This window comes from Delphinus delphis, chromosome 1 (genome assembly GCF_949987515.2).
Source record: "Delphinus delphis chromosome 1, mDelDel1.2, whole genome shotgun sequence".
NCBI classification, from domain to species: Eukaryota; Metazoa; Chordata; class Mammalia; order Artiodactyla; family Delphinidae; genus Delphinus; species Delphinus delphis.
In genome coordinates this window covers 100157120-100170522 of record NC_082683.1, presented here as the reverse complement: position 1 = coordinate 100170522, position 13403 = coordinate 100157120, and the positions used below count along the sequence as shown (strand labels likewise).

General features: G+C 38.3%; 1 protein-coding gene across 2 annotated transcripts in view; it reads left to right on the top strand.

Moving 5' to 3' along the window:
* Nucleotides 1–13403, top strand: part of TRIM33 (tripartite motif containing 33) — a 144107-nt gene that overhangs the window by 110741 nt on the left and 19963 nt on the right. For both annotated transcript variants that reach the window (XM_060027593.1, XM_060027590.2), the window contains exons 9-11: nt 231–505; nt 1117–1281; nt 5791–5991. In XM_060027593.1, the coding sequence (XP_059883576.1) occupies nt 231–505; nt 1117–1281; nt 5791–5991 (641 nt within the window). The remainder of the gene's footprint in view (nt 1–230; nt 506–1116; nt 1282–5790; nt 5992–13403) is intronic.

Genomic DNA, 13403 nt, shown 5'->3' with positions numbered 1-13403 from the left:
TAAGGGCAGATAATATATTATTCTGAGTAATCAAAAGTCAATGAATTGGCTTTGGACTATATTAGGTTTCTGATCTTCATCATCTTTAAACGTAGCTCCCATCCCTTCTGTGCTGTTGGAAACTTTGAGTGGTGATAGTTGTCAGAGGAAAGAGGAAAATATAATGATTAACCACAAAGTAGATGTTAGTTGATTACATGCAAATTATTCTCATTTTTTAAATCCTTCAGGTAATCTAGTAATAGAGAGTAAACCAGCTCCTGGTTATACTCCTAATGTTGTAGTTGGGCAAGTTCCGCCAGGGACAAACCACATTAGTAAAACCCCTGGACAGATTAACTTAGCACAGCTTCGACTCCAGCACATGCAACAACAAGTGTATGCACAGAAACATCAGCAGTTGCAACAGATGAGGATGCAGCAGCCACCTGCACCTGTACCAACAACAACAGCAACAACACAGCAGCACCCTAGACAAGCAGCCCCTCAGATGTTACAACAACAGGCGAGTATTATTATATCACTGCACTATTGATATAAATTATGAAGACCTTGAGGCTATACTCTGTCCTATATAGATGAGTTACACATTTCAAAGTTACTGATGGGGACAGAGGTCAAAGATCAGTTTAAACATTTGCCTTGGGTATGGCAGGGATGTGGGGGAGGTGTGAGGAAGGACAAGAAGTAAATACTTATGATGGGAAACAAAATTAACTCACTAGTACTGTGGAGGTATACACGTTTTTATCCCTCTATACCAGATCTTTTTTGTTTAAACGTGTGGTTTTGGACCAAAGAGCCATGTTGTTTCCTCCTAAGATCTGACACGTTCTTTAGGCTTTTGTTCAAATCATTCCCATCCCTATTATCTTTCCTGCTGTCTCCCATCCAAATCAAAACTATTAATCTGTGGTTGATTAAGTTAACGCTGATAGGCTTTAAAACACACATATACTGAGAGAAGGAGATTGGGGTAAGAGATGAGGAAAATGACTTACACTTTTTACTTTATGCCCTTCTATCCTGACAAAAGTATTCTTATCATAACGTTTTATAATTGAAAGATAAATTTATAAATATTATTACATAAATGGCAATTTCTGCCTTTTGCAGCCTCCAAGATTGATCAGTGTGCAAGCAATGCAAAGAGGCAACATGAACTGTGGAGCTTTCCAAGCCCATCAGATGAGATTGGCTCAGAATGCTGCCCGAATACCAGGGATACCCAGGCACAGTGGCCCTCAGTATTCCATGATGCAGCCACACCTCCAAAGACAAGTATGCCTAGAGTTCCATTTGTAAGAATCATATAATTTTAAAACTAAAAGACAACAGTTTTCTTAATCAGTTGTGGGGTGGAGGGAGGGGTGGTCATTGATACGTTTGAGAATTTGATTAATGCTGTGTATCTTCCTGTCCCAGAAAAATACACGTACAATTTTTATTAAATTCTTTTTTCACATCTTCATTAGATCATTGCTTTACAATGTTGTGTTAGTTTCTGCTGTACAACACAGTGAATCAGCTATATGTATACATATATCTCCATATCCTGTCCTCTTGAGCCTCCCTCCCACCCTCCCTATCCCACAGTGGTCACAAAGTGGTCCCCTAAGTGGTCACAAAGCACTGAGCTGATCTCGCTGTGCTATGCGGCTGCTTCCCACTAGCCATTCATTTTGCATTTGGTAGTGTATACATGTCAGTGCTACTCTCTCACTTCATCCCAGCTTCCCCCACCAACCCTGCCGTGTCCTCAAGTCCATTCTCTAAATCTGCATCTTCATTCCTGCCCTGCCACTAGGTTCGTCAGTACTGTTTTTTTAGATTCCATGTGTATGCGTTAGCATATGCTATTTGTTTTTCTCTTTCTGACTTACTTCACTCTGTACAACAGACTCATACAGACTTCATCCACCTCACTACAAATAACTCAATTTTGTTCCTTTTTATGGTTGAGTAATATTCCATTGTATGTGTGTGCCACATCTTCTTTATCTATTCATCTGTCGATGGACATTTAGGTTGCTTCCATGTCCTTGCTGTTGTAAATAGTGCTGCAGTGAACATTGTGGTACATGACTCTTTTTCAGTTATGGTTTTCTCAGGGTATATGCCCAGTAGTTGGATTGCTGGGTCATATGGTAGTTCTATTTTTGGGTTTTTTGTTTGTTTGTTTGTTTTTTTAATTAATTTATTTTTGTTGTGTTGGGTCTTCGTTTCTGTGCGAGGGCTTTCTCTAGTTGCGGCAAGCGGGGGCCACTCTTCATCGCGGTGCGCGGGCCTCTCACCATCGCGGCCTCTCCCATTGCAGAGCACAGGCTCCAGACGCGCAGGCTCAGTAGTTGTGGCTCACGGGCCCAGCCACTCCGCGGCACACGGGATCCCCCCAGACCAGGGTTCGAACCCATGTGCCCTGCACTAGCAGGCAGACTCTCAACCACTGCGCCACCAGGGAAGCCCTATTTTTCATTTTTTAAGGAACCTCCATACTCTTCTCCATAGTGGCTATATCTATTTACATTCCCGTCAGCAGTACAGGAGGGTTCCCTTTTCTCCACATCCTCTCCAGCATTTATTGTTTGTAGATTTTTTTTTTTTTTTTTTTTTTTTTTTTTTGCAGTACGCGGGCCTCTCACTGTTGTGGCATCTCCCGTTGCAGAGCACAGGCTCTGGACGCGCAGGCTTAGCGGCCATGGCTCATGGGCCCAGCCGCTCCGCAGCATGTGGGATCTTCCCAGACTGGGGCACGAACCCGTGTCCCCTGCATCGGCAGGCAGACTCTCAACCACTGCGCCACCAGGGAAGCCCTGTAGATTTTTTGATGATGGCCATTCTGACCAGTGTGAGGTGATACCTCATTGTGGTTTTGATTTGCATTTCTCTAATGATTAGTGATGTTGAGCATCTTTTCATGTGTTTGTTGGAAATCCGTATGTCTTCTTTGGAGAAATGTCTAATTTTTTATTAAATTTTAAGAGTTTCTTTGATGTCATTAAACCCATTGTATACTTTGGGTTGAGAATCTCTGACCTAGTCCAACCAATTCATTTTAGAGAAGTGCAAAACAAAGGAGCTTGTTATGTACCCACAATCATAAGAGACAATGGTAGAATTAAGATTAAAACTTTAATTTCCTAAAATTGTTCCTCTGCTCTTTTAATGTGACATTTTGACTTTTTTTTTTCCTCTTCACTCAGTATTGTTCCTTTTAGGATGGATATACCTACTCTTAAAAATAAGTGTGTTTAGAGGCATGTTTTCTGATCTTTGCTTGAATAGTAGATTATATTTGTATAGGAGGTATGATTATAAACATGAGGCTACTTTTGCATAGGATTTCTAGTTATATAAAAAATAAAGGTCATTTTATAATTGTCAGAGTGATGTTTCTCAAAGCATGATTTAAAGACCATCAGAATGACTGGGGCACCATGTCTGAAATAGATTCTGAACCATATCCACTGAATCAAAATTTCCAGGAGGGGAGTACTCATAAATGTGTGAACTTTTACTGACTCAGATCGATCTGCATACTGAAGTCCTAGATTAGCGATCCTTCAACTTTTTGGCCCAATTACCTCCAGAAAGACTTTTGAAAAATACACACTCCCTCACATTTGAAGGTTGACATTTAAAACTTCCATTACAAGTTTAAGTTTAAATAGTTGCAAAGGACATACTGTTTAGCATATTGTATTGTATAAATATTGACATTGTAAAGTAAAACCCTTACATTATTCTTCTAAGTGGATCCACTGGAGTCCCAAATACAGAGGCAAGTTCTTTTTTGAAAGTCAAAATTATATACTCCCTTTTCCCCATGGACTTGAATTTCTGTTCTACTTTTACAGAATTTTATCTTAATATATTTAAGATACATATTTAAGATATTCACAAGTTTGATAGACTTGTGAATCAGTTTGTTGCAATTTTCTGCTGGAAAGATGTCTGTTGCAATTTGAAAATTCTTAAATTTCCAGTTTATAATGCAGTTATTAAACTTTAAAACTTTTTCTTTAGACCAAATTTTCATTACAATTATTCCTATACAGTTGTTTAAATATATTTACATGGTTTAAGTTTATTAGGAAACAAAAATAAAATTCTTTTAGATATACATTTCTTATTAGATACATGGAGCCTTTCCCCTTCCTTCATGTATGCCTGTTTGTATGTCTGTTACCTTGTACTGTTAGAGTAAGTCAGAATTCAACGCCGATTTTTTTTTTTTTTTTTTTTTTTTTTTTGGCGGTACGCGGGCCTCTCACTGTTGTGGCCTCGCCCGTTGCGGAGCACTGGCTCCGGACGCGCAGGCTTAGCGGCCATGGCTCATGGGTCCAGCCGCTCCGCGGCATGTGGGATCCTCCCAGACCGGAGCACGAACCCGTGTCCCCCGCATCGGCAGGCGGACTCTCAACCACTGCGCCACCAGGGAAGCCCCAACGCCGATTTTTATTACTAGTTTTTTTTTGTTATTGTTTTCATGTGATGCTCAGGAAACTTGTTCACAAAAATTGGTATCTGGGAATTAAAAACGATTTTTAAAATCTTTTTTTTTATCAGTTGACAACTTCTTCAGGTCTTTCTTTGTTTTTGTTGATCACCAAATATCAGAACCCACTCAACCATTACCCAGGTTTCAGAGCCAGGCACTTTGTCAGCAACTTGACACCTTTATTTTCAACTGTACCTTTGTCTGTCTCTTCAGGAGATTTTTTGTTTGTTTTGTTTTTCACCCTGGGGCAATATGCTAGATAAGATTGGGCATGAGTTAAAGATGTGTTGTTTTGTATTTTGTTTTTGGAGGAGAAGGGCAGTTGTGAAAGAAGTAGTTGGAAAAAAGAACTCACAGACCATGGCACATTCTTAGGTAAATTTGGTTTTCTTCAGAAAAAAAGTATATATGAAGGTCGACTATCTAGACTTTAATTTCCTTAAAAGTATTCACATACCCATGTACCCCTTAGTGTACTTGGAAAGCCTTCAATTATTACCAGGGGGGAGGTACACCGTTTGGAAAGGTGCAGAAGCTACATAATTGGATTAACCAACCATCTCAGAACATTGTCCTTAGACTTTCGGGCTCCTACAGAAATCACTGAATGTTAGAATTTTAAGTTTTTAAATACTTCAAATGATTTGTATGTGTATAGTAATTTATTTCCCAAAGATTTTAATCTGTGTACTGTCTTAAATGATCCTCATAACACTCCTCATAAAGACAGGTATCCATTTTCATTCATCATTATCCACATTTCTAAATTACCAAGATTGTGATTTGGCCTAAAGTCACATAGTATTAAGAGTCAGGAATTGATACCACGTTTCCATTTGTAAATTCATTGTTCTTTCTACCATATCAGTTACATAATACACAATTATACAATTAATTATTTTTATTTTAAAAAAGACAGAAGTGTCAGAGTGAAATATAGGCACAACAGTGGCTTTCCTGGTCTGATGTTTGAAAACTATGGGCTTCCAGATCATCTATTTATATATATATCTTTGTTATGAAGTAAAATCATATCACCAGTCTGACAGGGTACAATTATTGGCAAGTCTATTTTTTTCTAAATACTACACAAAAATGAGTAGAAAAATGATGTTTGAATTTTTTTTTTCCTGCATAAGTTTGAGAGGGCCTACTTCTTTGTCTCTCAGCCACAGGTATCAAACTCTGAACCTGTGTATCCTTCCTAAACTGAAATTTGTTGTCAAGGTATTGTTCATATTTGGATATCCTGGCAGATCAAGTAATGATAACATCTTTTTTCCTAACAGCACTCAAACCCAGGGCATGCTGGACCCTTTCCTGTTGTGTCAGTGCACAACAACCCAGTCAATCCAACCAGCCCTACTACAGCTACTATGGCAAATGCAAATCGAGGTCCCACCAGCCCATCTGTTACAGCAATAGAACTAATTCCTTCAGTTACCAATCCAGAAAACCTTCCGTCGCTGCCAGATATTCCACCCATACAGGTTTGTATTTGAGTGAGAGATATAAAACCTTGTGTTAATTAGGGACTTAGAGTATATATTTCTGGTTGTTTTTGTTTCTTTTAATTCAGGAGCAATATTTTTTTTGAAATTTCCAAAAAGTAGAGTATAAATAATTTGAATTTTAAAAAGTTATGTGTGCTAAAACTAACACTCCTCAGTATTTTAAAGCTACAGAGTGTCAGCTTTGCTGATCTATCTGCCAGCAGGCAAACTTTGTGTTAAATGAAGCACTTCTGATGAAGGTTTAGATCCAGAGAGGAGACCCAGTACCAAAATACAATTAAATTTTTGTCAGTCTTCTGTTAGGTACAAAAGGGATAGTCAACCCCCGGTGCAAACAGGTTGGACGGAGAAAGGAAGAGATTGGAAGGTCTAGATATTAGGCATGTGGCGGGGGGGTGGGGATGGGGGGTGTATACTGAGAGAGGAAGTAATAATGAGGAGTAGAAGATGAATGGGAAGGGCCTCTGAGCTGTCTTGTCCCTTTCACCTGTAACGTTTTCCTGAAGAAAAATATCATTCAGTACCCTCTGAAATTTCATAAATTCGTTTGAATTAGAAGCATTTTATTTTTAAATGTAAATATAAAACTTGAAGGTTGTACTGGGTCATTTCAAGCATTGTATGAGTTATTCAGAGTCAGGGGTCACCATGGGAGCAAGGAGCAGTGAAATTACTAAGACACTAGGACCCGTGACTCTCTACTCTTCGTTGCGGTGCACAGGCTTCTCACTGCGGTGGCTTCTCTTGTTGCGGAGCATGGGCTCTAGGTTCGCGAGCTTCAGTAGTTGGTGGCGTGCGTGGGCTTCAGTAGTCGTGACGCACGGGCTTACTTGCTCTGTGGTATGTGGGATCTTCCCGGACCAGGGATTGAACACGTGTCCCCTGCATTGGCAGGCGGATTCTTAACCACTGTGCCACCAGGGAAGCCCCTGTAGTGGTGTTGAGAGTACTAGACTACTATATAGAATGGAAAATTTTGGAATATATCAATAAGAAGTAAAATTTATAAGTTGTAAGCTTATAATTTATAAACTTTCAGTTTAATGCTTGAAATCATCTCATATGATATATAATATCCCTATTTCATGGAAGAGAGTAAGAATGGTTAGTGACTTTCTCAGTGTCACCCAGTAAATGGGTAAGTTGGAATTCAAAGCCCAGCTCCTGATTACTGAACTGAGAAAGTCCAGTTCTCTCCCCACTTCTGTCCATAGAGATAGCAAGGAGGTGGTTTGAGATCATAGGCCTGGAAAGGTAGAGTATTAAGGGCCTTTGGGCAACCAGAGAGAGGTAGGTACAGTATTAAAGGAGTCATTTAAGTTTTACTAAGCACTCCATGCTAAAGTGCCTGGGCATTGAAGATAAAAAGAAACAAGACTTTGTTCCAATTTTTAGGAAACTTTCAAAGGGAAAAGAAAGGTTGCTCATGTCAAACTTAACATAATCTGCTAGGGCCACTGTCACAGAGAGCAGATAGAGGAAGGGTGGATGCTCCACATCTTTGAAAAGCTGGGCATCATAAGGGAAATGGGTCATTATTAGATCTTCCTTGTCATCTTTTCCCAGGAGAACTTTGAAATCAAAACAAGAGGCTCCAGAATATATCCCCTCCCATCTTTAGTTAAAGTGGGGTAGAAGGAGCAGAATCCATACCTTCTCTTATGAACCTTCTCTTCCTTGCAGACATAATGCCTAACCTTATTTTTATTTACTGATTTATTAAAGTATTGACTCCTTTAAAAAACTGAGATATAATTCACGTACCATAAAATCCAACTTTAAAAAATGTACATACAATTCAGTCAGTGGTTCTTAGTATATTCACAACATGGTGCAACTATCACCACTGACTAATTCCAGAACATTTTCATCACCCCGAAAGAAACTACCCATTTGCAGTCCACTCTCCATTCCCCTCTTTCCCAGCCCTTGGAAATCACAAATTTACTTTGTTTTTATGGATTTGCCTATTCTGGACATTTTGTATGAATGGAATGATGCAATATGTGGTCTTTTGTGTCTGGCTTCTTTATCTTAGCATAATGTTTATCAGGTCTAAACACGTTGAAGCATGTATCAGTACTTAATTCCTTCTTATGGCTGAATATTCCATTCTGTGAATATACCACATTTGTTCCTCCATCCATCAGTTGATGGACATTTGGGTTTCCACTTCTTGGCTATTAGGAATAATGCTATGAACTTTTGTGTGTAAGTTTTTGTGAACTTGTAGGTTACCAGTTCTCTATGCAAATTTCTAGGAGTAGAATTTCAGGGTCATATTGTATGTTTAAGTTTTTGAGGAACTGCCAAACTCTTTTCCACAGTGGGTGCACCATGTTACATTCCCACCAACAGTGTCAGTGTATGAGGATTTCAATTTTTCCACATCCTTGCCAACGCTCGTTATTGTCACCTGCTTTTAAGAGCAATTAGAGGTGGGTACCACAGAAGTACAACCACAGTAAGAAGTAGTTAACCATATTAATCAAAAATAGAAAGGGAAGCAAACCTATCGTCTCTTGAAGATTCATCTACTTTTTTTCCTATCCTGTAGTTTCCGTGGTATAGTGAAAAGAAAAGAATCCTGGGGGAGGTTACACAGGAAGCAGACAAAGTAGCATTAACTATGCAACGCAGACAGGAAGTAAATACAAAGCAATTTCAGGTATTTGTTGATATATCTTAATACTGATCATTACAGCTATCCAGTGTAGAGTAGAAGTTGATTTAAAGAGAATTCTCTCAACTTGAATTATTTTTTATTTCACTCTACTATCCATCTCCAGTGGAGTTATAATATGTGGTAGTAATTTTGACCTTTAGGGGATACATGATGAACCTAAATACTTTTTCAGTAGCTAAATGAATATTAGAATCTGTTCAGATTAGATTATAATTAATAGATGTAGTATTCTAATGATATATTAAATTCTTTGTAAACAATTTTCCGTATTTGGAAACTATGTACTTAATTTATCTGTATACTATACTGGATAATATGAAGTCTTGGGAAAACCATGTGTGTCTTTCAGATATTCACATGTAAATTTAAATGTTATAGAATACCCATTTCTGTACTGTGTTCCCAGTACTGGCTGTCTTCCATCTTTACCAATATGATAGGTAAAAATCATGTTTGGTTATTTCATTTACATTTCTTTTTTTCATGTGGTTTGTTATCTTTTCTCAGGTTCATTGATTATTTGAATTTTTTTGTGGATCGTCTTTTTCCTTTGAATTCATAGAAGTTATTTATATAACACTTACCTATTCCATGCAATTATTTAAGGATGCTTAAAAAACATTGGTTTAATGAATATGTGAATTAATATTTTTCCCGTTAGACTTGTAACTTTATATATAGTGACTCTTCATCCATGTCTGGTGAAATATCGAGGTAAATCAGCTAGCATTTCCATGTTGGTGCTGTAGTGGCATCAGGGAAGTTATGTACTTGGCGGTTTGCTTCTTCCTAATCTTTCCACTCTTGTAGCCTTAGTGTTGTCTCTCTGGCCAGAGATATAAATCGCAGGTGGGAGAGTATAAAAGGAGTGGGAGTGGGAGTAGAAGTAGGTAACTTGCGACTTTCATGTCTGTTTTGAATCATCCTCTCCTCCTTTATGTTTAGGTGAGATATAGCGCAAATTTTATCTGTGGCCCATGTTAGGAACTGCCCCTCTTCACAAATCCTCTAGTTAACTCTAGTTGCAGCTAGGGATTTTCCTGTAGTTACAGCTTACAAGTGGATCCTTGGCCAGTAGCTCTGACCACTGAGCAGGCGCAACTCCTAATATCTCTTAATCGTCCCTCTAGCTAGCCCACGGCAAACTCTCACCTTTAGCCTTTTATGTCTTTGAGATGAGGTTTTTAAAGGGCTTTTCTGTGGAAGGCCTATTTACCTTTTTTTAAATTGAGGTATAATTGACATGTAACATATATTAATTTCAGTTGTTCAACATAGTAATTTGATATTTGCATACATTGCAAAATGATTATCACAATAATTCTAGTTAACATCAGTCACCACACATAGTGTAAAAATTTTGTGTGTATGAGATGAGGGCTTTGAAGATTTTTCTCTCTTAACAACTTTCAGATATACAGTAGAGTATTACTTATAGTCACCATGCTGTACATTACCTCCTTATGATTTATTTTATAACTAGAAGTTTGTACCTTTCGATTCCTTTCACCCATTTCACCCACCTACCAACTCTGGCAACCACAGATCTATCTCTGTATTTACAAGCTTGATTCTATGTTTGTTTGTTTGTTTTTAAATTCCACATATAACTGAGATCATGTGGTATTTGTCTTTCTCTGTCTGACTTATCTCACTTAGCTTAATGCCTTCAGGTCCATCCATATTGTCACAAATGACAAGATTTCCTTTTTTTTATGGCTAATATTCCATTGTGTATATAGATATAGCACATATTCTTTATTCATTCAGCTGTAACTTTATCTGTTCATCTGTTGATGGACACTTAGGTTGCTTCCATAACTTTGTTATTATAAATAATGTTGCAGTGAACATGGGGGTGCATATATGTTTCAAATTTGTGTTTTGGGGGACTTCCCTGGCGGTCCAGTGGTTAAGACTCTGTACTTCCACTGCAGGGGGCATGGGTTTGACCTTTGGTCTGGGAACTAAGATCTTGCATGCCATGCAGTGCAGCCAAAAACATAAATAAAAATTTTTTTTTAAATTAGTGTTTTTGTTTCTTTTTTTTTTTCCTTCATATAAATACCCGGGAGTGGAATTGCTGGATCATATGACAGTTCTATTTTTAATTTTTTAAGAAATTTCTATACTGTTTTCCATAGTGGATGTACCAATTTACATTACCACTACAGTGCACAAGGTTCCTTTTTCTCTACATCCTTACCAACACCTGTTATCTCTTGTCTTTTTAATAGCCATTCTAACTGGGGTGAGGTGATAGCTTGTCGTGGTTTTGATTTTCATTTCCCTGATGATTAGTGATGTTGTGCACCTTTGCATGTAACTGCTGGTCATCTCTATGTCTTCTTTGGAAAAATGTCTATTCAGATTCTCTGCCCTTTTTTTTTTGGCTGTGTTGGGTCTTAGTTGTGGCACACAGGATCTTCCATTGTGGCACAGGTTCTTTGTTGTGGTGTGTGGGCTTCTCTCTAGTTGTGGCTTGTGGGTTTTCTCTCTCTAGTTGTGGCCTGCAGGCTCCAGGGCACGTGGGCTCTGTGCTTGTGATGCACAGGGTCCAGAGTGTGAGGGCTCTGTAGTTTGCAGCGTGCCCGGTCTCTCGTTGAGGTGCATGAGCTCAGTGGTTGTGTTGCGTGGGCTTAGTTGCTCCGTGACATGTGGGATCTTAGTTCCCCGACCAGGGATCGAACCTGCGTCCCCTGCAGTGGAAGGTGGTTTCTCTACCACTGGACCACCAGGGAAGTCCCTCTGCCCAATTTTTAACTGGGTTGTTTGCGGGTTTTTTGTTTTGTTTTTTTGGCTGTGCCTTGCAGCATGCAGGATCTTAGTTCCCCAGCCAGGGGTTGAATCCCCACCCTCTGCAGTGGAAGCACAGAGTCTTAACCGCTGGACTCCAGGGAAGTCCCTGAATTGTTTGATTTTTTGCTATTGAGTTGTATGAGTTCTTTATGTATTTTGGATATTAACCCTTTATCAGATATATGATTTGTGAATATTTTCTCTCATTCAGTAAGTTTCATTTTGTTGATGGTTTCCTTTGCTGTGCAAAAGCTCTTTAGTTTGATGTAGTTCCACTTGTTTATTTTTGCTTTTGGAATCAGATCCAAAAGATGATTGCCAAGATCAGCGTCCAGGAGCTTACTGCCTATGTTTTCTTCTAGAAGTTTTATGGTTTCACGTCTTACATTTCAGTTCTTTAATCCATTTTGAGTTGATTTCTGTGTATGTGTAAGATAGTAGTCTGATTCCATTCTTTTGCATGTGGTTGTCCAGTTTTCCAACTGTCCAACATTGTTTATTGAAGAGACTGTCCTTTCCCCTTTGTATATTCTTGGCTTCTTTGTCTTAAATTAACTGACCATATAGGTGTAGGTTTATTTCTGGCCTTTTTATTTTGTTCCATTGATCTGTATGTCTGGTTTTATGCCGACACCATACTGTTTTGATTACTGTAGCTTTGTAATATAGTTTGATATCCTGGCCTGTGATGCTTCCAGCTTTCTTCTTTCTCAAGATTTCTTTGGCTATTTGGGTTTTTTTGTGGTTCCACAGAAATTGTAGGACTGTTCTATTTCTGTGAAAAATGCCATTGGAATTTTGATAGGGATTGCATTGAATTTGTAGATTGCTTTGGGTATTGTGGACATTTTAACAATATTAATTTTTCTAATCCATGAGCCCAGAGTATCCTTACATGTATCTTCTTCAGTTTCTTTTCTCAGTGTTTTACAGTTTTCAGTGTAGATATCTTTGACCTCCTTGGTTAAATTTATTTCTGGTTTATGCTTTTTCATATGATTTTAAATGGAATTGTTTTCTTTTTTTCTTTCTCTTTTTCTCTGTGTGTGTGTGTGTGTGTGTGTGTGTGTGTGTGTGTGTGTGTGTGTGTATGATGCACTTTATTTGGCCACACCGCATGGCTTGCAGAATCTCATTTCCCTGACCAGGGGTTGAACCTGGGCCTGGTAGTGAAAGCCTGGCATCCTAACCACTAGACCACCAGGGAACTCTCCTGGGATTGTTTTCTTAATTTCTCTTTCTGGTAGTTCATTATTAATATATAGAAATGCAGTAGATTTTCATATATTGATTTTGTGTCTTGCAACTTTACTGAATTCATTTATTCTTACAGTTTTTTGGTGGAGTCTTTAGGATTTTCTATATATAATATCATGTCATCTGCAAATAGTGACAGTTTGATTTCTTCCTTTCCAATTTGGATTCCTTTTATTTCTTTTTCTTGTCTAATTCTCTGGCTAGGACTTCCAATACTATGTTGAATAAAAGTGGTGAGAGTGGGCATCCTTGTCTTGTTCCTGATCTTACAGGAGAAGCTTTCACTTCTTCAGCTTTTCACTGTTAGGTGTCATGTTAGCTGTGGGCTTATCATAAATGGCCCTTATTATATTGAGGTACATTCCCTCTGTACCCACTTTGCTGATAGGGTCAACTTATATTGATGAAAACTATTTACTTTAGGAGAGTCCTCCCTTGCCTGTAATGTGTTGTGAGCTGCTTTATTCTGATCATTTTTATATCAATCCAGTCCTACCTTGGTTTGTATCTATAGTTTTCTTCAAAGTTTCTGCTTTGATGCCATTCTTTCCTGTTTTATAGCCTTGAAAATCAGTGTGATTTTGAGAGGAGAGTGAGAAGTAAATGTATATGTTCAGTTTTCTGTTTTTTTAAAAATATATATTTA